The sequence below is a fragment of the Anomaloglossus baeobatrachus genome, chromosome 10 (genome assembly GCF_048569485.1).
Source record: "Anomaloglossus baeobatrachus isolate aAnoBae1 chromosome 10, aAnoBae1.hap1, whole genome shotgun sequence".
NCBI lineage: Eukaryota > Metazoa > Chordata > Amphibia > Anura > Aromobatidae > Anomaloglossus > Anomaloglossus baeobatrachus.
Window position 1 is genome coordinate 63,593,091 of NC_134362.1, and position 13,258 is coordinate 63,606,348.

Sequence of the window (13,258 nt, forward strand, 5' to 3'; positions counted from 1 at the left end):
CTCGGGTGCTTGGGTACTCGTAACTAGTGATGAGTGGGCACTACCATGCTCAGGTGCTCAGTACTTGTAACTAGTGATGAGTGGGCACTACCATGCTCGGGTGCTTGGGTACTCGTAACTAGTGATGAGCGGGCACTACCATGCTCGGGTGCTCTGTACTCGTAACTAGTGATGAGTGAGCACTACCATGCTCGGGTGCTTGGGTACTTGTAACTAGTGATGAGTGGGCACTACCATGCTCAGGTGCTCAGTACTCGTAACTAGTGATGAGCGGGCACTACCATGCTCGGGTGCTCTGTACTCGTAACTAGTTATGAGCGGGCACTACCATGCTCAGGTGCTCTGTACTCGTAACTAGTGATGAGCGGGCACTACCATGCTCGGGTGCTCTGTACTTGTAACTAGTGATGAGCGGGCACTACCATGCTCGGGTGCTCAGTACTGGTAACTAGTGATGAGCGCGCACTACCATGCTCGGGTGCTCAGTACTTGTAACTAGTGATGAGCGGGCACTACCATGCTCGGGTGCTCTGTACTTGTAACTAGTGATGAGCGGGCACTACCATGCTCGGGTGCTCTGTACTTGTAACTAGTGATGAGCGGGCACTACCATGCTCGGGTGCTCAGTACTCGTAACTAGTGATGAGCGGGCACTACCATGCTCGGGTGCTCAGTACTCGTAACTAATGATGAGCGGGCACTACCATGCTCGGGTGCTCAGTACTCGTAACTAGTTATGAGCGGGCACTACCATGCTCAGGTGCTCTGTACTCGTAACTAGTGATGAGCGGGCACTACCATGCTCGGGTGCTCTGTACTCGTAACTAGTGATGAGCGGGCACTACCATGCTCGGGTGCTCAGTACTGGTAACTAGTGATGAGCGCGCACTACCATGCTCGGGTGCTCAGTACTTGTAACTAGTGATGAGCGGGCACTACCATGCTCGGGTGCTCTGTACTTGTAACTAGTGATGAGCGGGCATTACCATGCTCGGGTGCTCAGTACTTGTAACTAGTGATGAGCGGGCACTACCATGCTCGGGTGCTCTGTACTTGTAACTAGTGATGAGCGGGCACTACCATGCTCGGGTGCTCTGTACTTGTAACTAGTGATGAGCAGGCACTACCATGCTCGGGTGCTCTGTACTTGTAACTAGTGATGAGCGGGCACTACCATGCTCGGGTGCTCTGTACTTGTAACTAGTGATGAGCGGGCACTACCATGCTCGGGTGCTCAGTACTCGTAACTAGTGATGAGCGGGCACTACCATGCTCGGGTGCTCTGTACTTGTAACTAGTGATGAGCGGGCACTACCATGCTCGGGTGCTCAGTACTGGTAACTAGTGATGAGCGGGCATTACCATGCTCGGGTGCTCAGTACTGGTAACTAGTGATGAGCGGGCACTACCATGCTCGGGTGCTCAGTACTGGTAACTAGTGATGAGCGGGCACTACCATGCTCAGGTGCTCTGTACTGGTAACTAGTGATGAGCGGGCATTACCATGCTCAGGTGCTCTGTACTGGTAACTAGTGATGAGCGGGCATTACCATGCTCAGGTGCTCTGTACTGGTAACTAGTGATGAGCGGGCACTACCATGCTCGGGTGCTCAGTACTGGTAACTAGTGATGAGCGGGCACTACCATGCTCGGGTGCTCAGTACTGGTAACTAGTGATGAGCGGGCACTACCATGCTCGGGTGCTCAGTACTGGTAACTAGTGATGAGCGGGCACTACCATGCTCGGGTGCTCAGTACTGGTAACTAGTGATGAGCGGGCACTACCATGCTCGGGTGCTCAGTACTGGTAACTAGTGATGAGCGGGCACTACCATGCTCGGGTGCTCAGTACTTGTAACTAGTGATGAGCGAGCACTACCATGCTCGGGTGCTCAGTACTGGTAACTAGTGATGAGCGGGCACTACCATGCTCGGGTGCTCAGTACTGGTAACTAGTGATGAGCGGGCACTACCATGCTCGGGTGCTCAGTACTTGTAACTAGTGATGAGCGAGCACTACCATGCTCAGGTGCTCAGTACTCGTAACTAGTGATGAGTGAGCACTACCATGCTCGGGTGCTCAGTACTGGTAACTAGTGATGAGTGAGCACTACCATGCTCGGGTGCTCAGTACTGGTAACTAGTGATGAGCGGGCACTACCATGCTCGGGTGCTCAGTACTGGTAACTAGTGATGAGCGGGCACTACCATGCTCGGGTGCTCAGTACTTGTAACTAGTGATGAGCGGGCACTACCATGCTCGGGTGCTCTGTACTTGTAACTAGTGATGAGCGGGCACTACCATGCTCGGGTGCTCAGTACTTGTAACTAGTGATGAGCGAGCCCATATACTGCTCCTGCACAGTGGCCTCTTCTGTCTGTGTCTGCCACTGTCTCTATCTATGGTAGACAACCTATAACTGGCCATCAAATATAAGGCTCTTCTCAAAAAAGTCAGAAACTGTCTATAAGCGTCAGGAGTAAATAGCTAAAATGTATAGTAAAGTCACACATCTTTAGAGAAAGTTGTTAATAGAAACAAGATAAAAGATAGAGGTCACTCAGAAGACCCAGACAAAAGGATTGCCCATATAATAGAAAAGGCATTTAATAGTCATACAAACAATGACAGAAAATCAACGGCAACACAGTGCTGTACCTATTGAAGTCCACAAGATGGCCTCGGTGGACCATAAAGTGGGAAATGAATAGTGATAGATAAATTGTAAATAAAGAGGAAAAGAAATAGGAATAAGGCTACTTTCACACATCCGGTTTGAGCTCTGCGGCTCAATCCGGCTGTGCAAGCTATGCAACGGATGCGGTGAAAACACTGCATCCTTTGCATAAGTTTTTACATGCGGCTGTCTGTTTTTTTCCTGTTGCGCATGCTACTGCGCATGCGCAGTGGAAAATACCGCATGCGGCGGCCGGATGCAGTTTTTTCCGCATCGCGCCGCATCCGGCGTCCATAGGCATGCATTGGAAAATGCGCCGCAGCGGCCGGATGCGGCGCAATGCGTTTTTTTTGCCGGACAAAAAAACGTTGCAATACACGTTGCCTCCGGCAGCCGCTTTGATTAATTTTGCCGCATCCGGAAAAAAACGGATGCAACGCAAAGCCATCAGGTACAATCCGGTAACAATGCAAATCTATGGGGATAAAACGGATGCGGTACCGGATCCGTTTTACCCGTTTTTTTCCGGATTGTACCTGATGGAAAAAAACTGATGTGTGAAAATAGCCTTACTATATGACAATGAATATGTTGCATAAATACTTGCAAAATTGCAACCTGACGATCACCAAAGCACCACAGCAAAGCATAAGATAGAAGTGGATCAGGCACCGAGCAGTGCTTAATGACCCTTAGGCGGGCTTTACACGCTGCGACGTCCAGCACAATAGCACCCGCCCCCATCGCACATGCGATATGTGGTGATTGCTGCCGTAGCGAACATTATCGCTACGGCAGCGTCACACACACATACCTGGTCGGCGAAGTTGCTGTGACTGCCGAACAATCAATCCTTCAAGGGGGAGGTGCATTCGGCGATGTCACTAAGCGGTCGGCCAATAGAAGCGAAGGGGCGGAGATGAGCGGGACGTAACATTCCGCCCACCTCCTTCCTTCCGCATTACCGGTGGACGCAGGTAAGGAGATGTTTGTCGTTCCTGCCTTGTCACACATAGTGATGTATGCTGCCGCAGGAGCGACGAACAACATCGTACCTGTGGCAGCAGCAACGATATTATGGAATGGAGTGACGTGTCACTGATTAACGATTTTTGACGTTTTTGCGATCGGTGATCGTCGCTTCTAGGATGTACATGCTGCGATATCGCTAACGGCACCGGATGTGCGTCACTAACGACGTGACCCCGACAATATATCGTTGCCGATGTCGCAACGTGTAAATCCGCCTTAAGGGGGCTTTACACACAACAACATCGCTAACGAGATGTCGTTGGGGTCATGGAATTTGTGACGCACACCCGGCCTCGCTAGCGACGTCGTTGTGCGTAAAGTGGCCTTTACTCTCAAAGTTTTCCATAAAATGTATTTATTTGCATATTGTTCTTAAATTGTAGTTTCAGGCATTTATTTTGGGTTTTTGCTCATTAGATAGGATATCAGGTTGCATTTTTATAGAACTGTTCTGTGACTCCTCTTTCCCTGATCTCCACTTCTCCTATCTTATGCTTTGCTGTGGTCATTTGGTGATTGTCATGTTGCAAGTATTTGTGCGCCATATTCATTGTCTTATATATTTCTTCCTCTATATTTCTTTTTCTCTCTCTGCCATTTATCTATATCTATTTCTTTACCCCTTTATGGCACACTGAGGCCATCTTGTGGACTTTAATAGGTACAGCACTGTGTTACCATTGACTATCATTATAAATGCCTTTTTCTATTATATGGGGAATCTTTTTGTCTGGATTGTCTGAGGGACATTTCTTTCATCTTGTTTTTATTCACAACTTTCTCAATACGTTTTGGCTAGTTACTCTTATAGATAGTCTCTATCGTTAGTATTCCTCCAGTTCGGGCCGTACTTCTGCCATCACATATACACCTAAATTATGAACTTACCGTGACCAGGGCATAAATACAGTCTCCATGAAATCGATATGTGTCGGTATCAAATGTTGTGACAACAGAGCCCCCTTCTATGGCACAACGACCTGGACAGGGGGTATTCTTGCAGGCCCACTGACCCATTTGGCACTCACTGCAATAAAAAAAAACAAAACATTAGAGCTTGTATTTAGCATTCAAGGAATGAATTGTAAGGGGTTACATGAGATCACAAAGAGAGATCCACTTTTTTATAACTGCCTTCACATGTCACACTGCCTTTTGTGTTTTGAGGTCCTTGAATCAAGGACCAGACATGGATCTCCCAACCCGACCTCAACAGCCTCACCGGCATAAACATGGCTGTCAAGTTTGTGTATCATGGTTCGTACTTGGTCTATGAATCCGGCGGGAGACAGTAATATATTGCTATTTAGGGACTTTATGTATCATGGCAGCTCATCCCCTTACAATTGAATGGGACTGAGTTGTAGAAGACGCAGATCTTGCCCCCTGTCTACTGCCCCCTCCCATGCTACAGGCAGAGGGGCCAGGGAATCACAGACAGGGAGGAGAAGACTCAATGTACAGTCTGCCCCTTAGCACCTAAATCTAATTAGCAGAAAACTTCAAATGGGGATTAAAGAAGAACCACCAAGGGGATTTCTTCTCCAAATAATTCAATTTAATCTGTATTACAGCTCATTACTGCCACATCTCTACTGTACATTAAAATAATTACAAAACCATGCTGACAGGTTCTCTATAAGTAAGAACCAAATTTATACAACTACAGTACCAAGAGCAGTGAAGTCACTGGGACTTTGGAGGTATTGTCCCCACATGTAACCCCGGTACCAGACGGTGATTGAGCTGCTAGTTATGGGTGAATGGTGCTGGTTGCCTTTATGTGTGATTATTCATGTATGTTAGTGAGCTACCATCATTTGATGTAGTCCTATCATTTACAATTACTTGGCACCATATAATGTTAGTTTCCACTGTTTCTCATTACTAAACTAATATATTATATTTACTGCTCTTTATATTCTGGGGGCACATGGGGTTCTTTCCCCTTTTGCACTATATCCCATCCTTATATATTTATTTTTGTTTCTATTAATTGTTTGTATCCTGGAGCAAAATTTTTTAAATAAATTAATATTAAATATTACAGTGTTGCTTATCTGGATACTATGTTTATTCTTGGCAAAACTAAAAGACTCCTTTCTTTTTGGTTTCTAATTTACACAACTACAGTACTAAGAACAATGACGCCGAAGGTGGGAACATGGTTTTGAACAAGTCACCTTTTCATATTGTGGAGGTATTTTCTATCTATGATTATATGCTGAATGCTGTCCTGATTGTTATTCCCAGAGCATTATCAGAAGGCTAAGAATTTATTTTTTGCTATTTTGCCTTTTTTAGCTTTTAGATGCTTTATTAGGGATCAATAGGGCTTAGCCTATGTTACCATTATGCAATTTTAGGGTGCCAACCTCTGAGGCGCCGGTAGTAACTACCAAGTATGAGGACCAGGTCTTATAGGGAAACTGTAGGTGCCCTCTCCCCTCTCTACAGTATTATTTTTTTAATGGATCCTCTTGTTTCCCCTCTTTATATGTATAGTTTTATGGGGTCATTTTGTTATTTTTAATGAGTCTATGTAATATAGTTTTACTACATTTTAAAGGGATAATTTCTCTGTGGCTATAGATATTTTGAACACCGTTATATCATCTACAGTATCCTATTTTATCTGTGAATTCTTTTTTATCTATCACATATCTTTCTATCTATCCTTCTGTTATCTATCTGTCTATCTTTTTATTATGTATTTATTTACTTGTTTATCCTTCTATTTTCTATTTATCTATCCATCTATCTTTCTATTATAGTATCTATCTGTTCTTCTACTATTCTCTATCTATCCTACTATTATCTATCTATCATCCATCCTTCTATCATCTATCTATCTATTATCTATTTATCTATTATCTATTATCTATCCCTCTGTCTAGCTATCCTTTTATTATCTATCTATTTAGATATCCATCCATCCTTCTATCGTCTAGCTATCCCTCTATCTATCTATCTATCCCTCTACCTATCTATCATCTATCTATCTATCTATCCCTCTATCCCTCTATCTATCTATCCCTCTATCTATCCCTCTATCTATCCCTCTATCTATCTATCTATCTATCTATCTATCTATCTATCTATCCCTCTACCTATCTATCATCTATCTATCTATCTATCTATCTATCTATCTATCTATCTATCCCTCTATCTATCCCTCTATCTATCCATCTATCTATCTATCTATCTATCCCTCTACCTATCTATCATCTATCTATCTATCTATCTATCTATCTATCTATCTATCCCTCTATCTATCTATCTATCTATCTATCTATCTATCTATCTATCTATCTATCTATCTATCTATCCCTCTATCTATCCCTCTATCTATCCATCTATCTATCTATCCCTCTATCTATCTATCTATCCCTCTATCTATCTATCTATCTATCTATCTATCTATCTATCTATCTATCCCTCTATCTATCCATCTATCTATCTATCCATCTATCTATCTATCTATCTATCTATCTATCTATCTATCTATCTATCTATCTATCCATCCATCTATCTATCTATCTATCTATCTATCTATCTATCTATCCATGTATCTATCTATCTATCTATCTATCTATCTATCTATCTATCTATCATCTATCCATCCATCTATCTATCTATCTATCTATCTATCATCTATCCATCCATCTATCTATCTATCCCTCTATTCATATCTATCTATCTATCTATCTATCTATCTATCCATGTATCTATCTATCTATCTATCTATCTATCATCTATCCATCCATCTATCTATCTATCTATCTATCTATCATCTATCCATCCATCTATCTATCTATCTATCTATCCATGTATCTATCCATCTATCTATCTATCTATCTATCATCTATCTATCTATCTATCTATCTATCTATCTATCTATCTATCCATGTATCTATCCATCTATCTATCTATCTATCTATCTATCTATCTATCTATCTATCTATCATCTATCTATCTATCTATCTATCTATCTATCTATCCTTCTATTTATCTATCACATGGTTTCAGTGGAAAATATGAATATAATGAGTTTGTGGATTAGCAGATCAGGCGTCTTTAACACTAAATAGGTGAAGACTATTGTCTGTGTCTTTTGTGGTTTTATTGCTCAAGATTTAATCATGGATAAATGTGTAAAGGTGAGAACCTTAGAGACCCATGAGCACCTGAGAGCCTGTAACCCAATAATAGTGTCCTGAGCCAAATCTATATAAATAAGAAGGCACAGACGTCTGAGAAGTGATTACTTGTCTGCCGGTCACATCGCTTGGTGATGGAATGAGAGATTAGCATATTTCCCACTTGTCATAATATATTCTAATGTGAATCGCATAAGGAAGTTGTGATGTTACGTGACCCAGTGTGAACGGTAAAGGCATTGTATAGTAAACTGAACAAATAGGGAAGTTAGTAATAACTGGCACAGATTATTTGCAACCTCATGTTATGTTTAATTTTGTAAAAACAATTGTAATGTACAGAATTATTAGTAAATTTACTTGGCTAGATCCTAGGTCCCCACCCAGTGTTACATGTCATTGGAGGGGTCTCTATGCATACTACTATGGTTATATTGTGCTTTTAATAGGCAGCACAATGTGTAATTGTGACCTAGGGGGCGACTTGGTGTAATTCCTCACAGCTGCCAATGACATATCATTAAAATCTGACTTCTATTTAATAAATAACTATAAAGAATCCTGACTTATTCTTGTTTTCAGAAGCACAACCAATAGACAAACATTTCTTCTTTAGGCATTTCAGGTTTTAACTTTTCTGTGTAGATTGTGACAGGGTTAGCAGAGTCATCTCATTATCATTTGAGGGCAAGGGATTTAGCTTTTCTGTGTAGATTGTGATAGGGATAGCAGAGTCATCTCATTTGAGGGCAGGGGATTTAGCTTTTCTGTGTAGATTATGACAGGGTTAGTAGAGTAATCACATTATAATTTAAGGGCAGGGGATTTAGCTTTTCTGTGTAGATTGTAATAGGGTTAGCAGAGTCATCTCATTATCATTTGAGGGCAGAGAATTAATCTTTTCTGTGTAGATTGTGATAGGTTAGCAGAGTCATCTCATCATCATTTGAGGGCTGGGGATTGAGCTTTTTTGTGTAGATTGTGATAGGATAGGTAGAGTCATCACATTATCATTTGAGGACAGGGGATTTAGCTTTTCTGTGCAGATTGTGACAGGGTTAGTAGAGTCATCTCATCATTTGAGGACAGGGGTTTTAGCTTTTCTGTGCAGATTGTGACAGAGTTACTAGAGTAATCTCATTATCATTTGAGGACAGGGGATTTAGCTTTTCTGTGTAGATTGTGACAGGGTTAGCAGAGTCATCTCATCATCATTTGAGGGCAGCGGATTTAATGAAAGCTAACAGTTGTAGTTTAACTACTGGATGCCTAAACAAGGAAGGGTAGTAAAACTGAACACTATTCACACAGATAATGCTCCACCTGCAACTCTCCAGTCACTCATTGGCCTCTTTGAAATCTCTCCCTGAATTGTTCTCAATATTAAATCACATTTATCGCAGCCATTATAATGCACACACTCTGCCGAAATGTCTACAAAGGTGGTATGGGATATAAATGTGTATCTCCAATAAGGCCAGATTTTACTTTTGCATTGTTTTGATCACAAATGTAATAATTTTCCTTTGTTCTCTCCACTTGGCATACGCTGGAGAGAAGAACTTTCACCATTAGTAATTTCTGAACTCACCAAACACTACACTCAGTGCGAATATGGTCTCCAGGACTATACACTTCTCCATTGAAAAAACAGGGGCAGTCGCTGACTGAGACACAGGTGGAATTTCTCGAAAGGTCGTCAAGGACAGTTCCTGGAAGATGTATAAAAATATGTTACCATCATGCTATAATAAGCCTAATGAATGTATGCTCTGGGCCCTATAAATAACAATCTATAGCAAACAATCTTTTTAATTCAGTAAATTGCTTTGATAAGATAAAAACCACACTGTTTTTGTCCTCTATCAATAATTGTAACACTGTGTAGGGTCAACGAGTGGGATTAGTGGACTCACTGGACCATAGGGGGGACCCATGCTTACCCTTTAGAGGGAGGGGCTTAACTTAGTGCCCACCATGAGACTGATGCCAGGTACCACTCACAGGGAAGTGACTGGGATTGTGACAGCTGACCCCCAGGACAGGTGATGGATTCAGTATAGACGGGTACAGACAGGGTAACTAAAGTAGGCTGGCCAGGCCAGTATAGACAGGAATGGTGGGCACGCCAGGGATAGACAGGTATGGGAAGGAAGACTTAGGTAAAGGTGACGGACGCAGGGGTAATGGGACCTGACAACTAGCTAGCAGACTGGTATACTTAATCAACCAGATACCAAAATTACTCATGCCACTTGTAACAAGTAATACAACAAAGATTTTGTCCCCAAATCAGGCAACAAATGAGTGGTTCATGTTAAAATATAATTTTTATTACATACTTTAAAAACACATTATAACCATTAAAAAACAGAGAATAATCCTGTGGGGACCTAATATATACCCAGACTCAAAATTAACATTCATAAACAGGAGTCCAGTAATCATAATATCTAACTTGCACAAACCCAATTAGTTAGTATATATCAATTTATATATGGTTATAAAGCACAAAAATAGATCTGCAGTGCCAAAAAATCACATTATTGCATGCTGCCCTGTTTCCCATGCATTGTTTTATACATAGTCATGCTGCTAGTATCTACCATACAGACCCTAGGGCGCTATCTACAATAAGAAAAAGATCTTTATATAACTATATTAAATGGGTTTAAAGTGCCGATATCGTGCTATTGCCTGCTGCCCTGTATATAATGAATGACAATTCATAACATCTTTAGGCCAAAATAGCTACCTGATTGCAAATAATAACAGGATCTGGGTGCTCGGTCCCTCCACCCCAACGCCGTTTCGCCCTTGCTTCTTCCGGGGGCGTGTCTAATGGTAAATGGGGCTGCCTATTTATGGAAACCTCGAAGTTCATTAAATGAAGACAGCTGATCGCTTGTGAATGACGCTCGTTGTGAGGGGTGTGTATTGGCTGCAGAATCCGGCTTTTGGTACCTCCCACAGGAACTAACTGCGTCGCGCGTGTGGAACGCAAGCCTGACACGCAAGCCACGTCTCCATGTACGCGCGACCAGGAAGTTCGGAGGTCCTCAGTCTGATTCTGCGCACTACCGATCACAAGGGACATAGACAAAATCTCACAAATGTGAGAGATCGTGAAATAACCTGATCTATACATATTCAATAAACATGATCACGACTTTATTACATACAATACCTGCAAGAATATTAGGATATGCCTATCCATATTACACTATACTAGATCATAAATAAAGTGAATCTATTTAATTTATTATGTCTTATAATGTTATTCATACCAACATAATTTAATTATAAATATTCAGTGCCCTATCCCTCAAAATATGTCCATAGAAAAATACCTCCTATATATAATAAATAATGAATAACACAGTATATAGATACATTATACAAAAATAGGTTATATAACAATACATATATAAATATAAATATACCAAACATATACCTCTCATCTTTAACCATATATCAAAACCCTTATAACTAAACCCTTATAAATTGATATACCATAATAATTTTATAATTAAATTACGTCAATTAATACTCCCATGTGAATATACATATGAAAAATGATATAAAATACCCTATAAAAAACCTAGATAATAAATTCTATATTATACCTAATACACCCATAAAAAAGTATAAATGCAACTCTGGACAGACTATATCTATGACCTATTCGATAACCATACCCCACCCCCATTAATAAAAGGACAAGATCAGAAATTGTAGAAGATCTTCTCCAAATCATCAAGACGACCACTTCAATGATGACTCTCAATTCTATCCGAAAAACGAGACCACCAAAAATGACACTCCGACTGTTAGAACTAGAAAAGAATACACACCCCTCACCACGAGCGTCATTCACAAGCGATCAGCTGTCTTCATTTAATGAACTCCGAGGTTTCCATAAATAGGCAGCCCCATTTACCATTAGACACGCCCCCGGAAGAAGCAAGGGCGAAACGGCGTTGGGGTGGAGGGACCGAGCACCCAGATCCTGTTATTATTTGCAATCAGGTAGCTATTTTGGCCTAAAGATGTTATGAATTGTCATTCATTATATACAGGGCAGCAGGCAATAGCACGATATCGGCACTTTAAACCCATTTAATATAGTTATATAAAGATCTTTTTCTTATTGTAGATAGCGCCCTAGGGTCTGTATGGTAGATACTAGCAGCATGACTATGTATAAAACAATGCATGGGAAACAGGGCAGCATGCAATAATGTGATTTTTTGGCACTGCAGATCTATTTTTGTGCTTTATAACCATATATAAATTGATATATACTAACTAATTGGGTTTGTGCAAGTTAGATATTATGATTACTGGACTCCTGTTTATGAATGTTAATTTTGAGTCTGGGTATATATTAGGTCCCCACAGGATTATTCTCTGTTTTTTAATGGTTATAATGTGTTTTTAAAGTATGTAATAAAAATTATATTTTAACATGAACCACTCATTTGTTGCCTGATTTGGGGACAAAATCTTTGTTGTATTACAGACTGGTATACTGACTAACTGTATGTGTTTCGCAGGCACCTGCCCTAATGTAAGGATGCCTTAAATATACTGTGCCTCTCAGCCATAGGCTGAGAGGCATTTTCTGGAAATAGCACACCGGCCCTTCAAGAGGAGGGCCAGTGCGCGCGCGCGCAAACATCTTAGGTGCACTCCCAGGATTCCTGTGTGACATGTACAGGGCCCTGCAGGGGAAGGAGTCAGCAACACACGTGGATGACCTGGGGAGTGCAGGGGAGGACACAACCCGGCTGGGATGGTGAGTAAGTTGGCATCTCTGCAGAGACTCTGGTGCTGCAATAACAAAGCTAATTTTACTGTTACTTTTGGGAAACAAAGTCCACTCTCTCCTTAAAATAATAAATAGTTAGTCTATATTAAGCACTCTCTACTTGTAAGTAGGGTCTCTCAGCACAACGTTTTCCATGTTGAGCTCTCAGTGGTCAGAAACGTGGGCAAACCAAGCAAACACTGCTTATAATTTCATTGCAGCGCCTCCACAGGTCAAATTAGGTATAACTGTGTTGTTTTTAAAATAAGTGGGATGTCTGTGTAAAGAGGACAGGACAGGTTCTCCAGTGCAGCTGTGCTTTAGAGAAGAGGTGTCACGAGTCTGAGAGCTTTGTGGTATCTGGGATTAGAAGGTCACAGTGATTAGCGGATCGTAGGTCCTTTTTAACTTGAGTAGAGCAGATTTAACTTCATTTGGTGTTGAAGAGGTTGAGTTTCCATATAGTTCTCATCTCAGCTGCTGCCACTCCCTTTCTATATTTAAACTCACTCATTTCTCTCCATCATGCCGGTTATAGTTCTTCTATGCTGACCTCTTAGGAGAAGTTGTCCTAGTGA

General features: G+C 41.5%; 1 protein-coding gene across 1 annotated transcript in view; it reads right to left on the reverse strand.

The window, feature by feature from the left end:
- Window positions 1-13,258, reverse strand: part of MUC6 (mucin 6, oligomeric mucus/gel-forming) — a 155,588-nt gene that overhangs the window by 121,657 nt on the left and 20,673 nt on the right. Inside the window, exons 10-11 of the mRNA XM_075325390.1 lie at window positions 9,462-9,582; window positions 4,599-4,737 (exon numbers count right to left, since the gene is read on the reverse strand). Coding sequence (XP_075181505.1) covers window positions 4,599-4,737; window positions 9,462-9,582 — 260 coding nt within the window. The remainder of the gene's footprint in view (window positions 1-4,598; window positions 4,738-9,461; window positions 9,583-13,258) is intronic.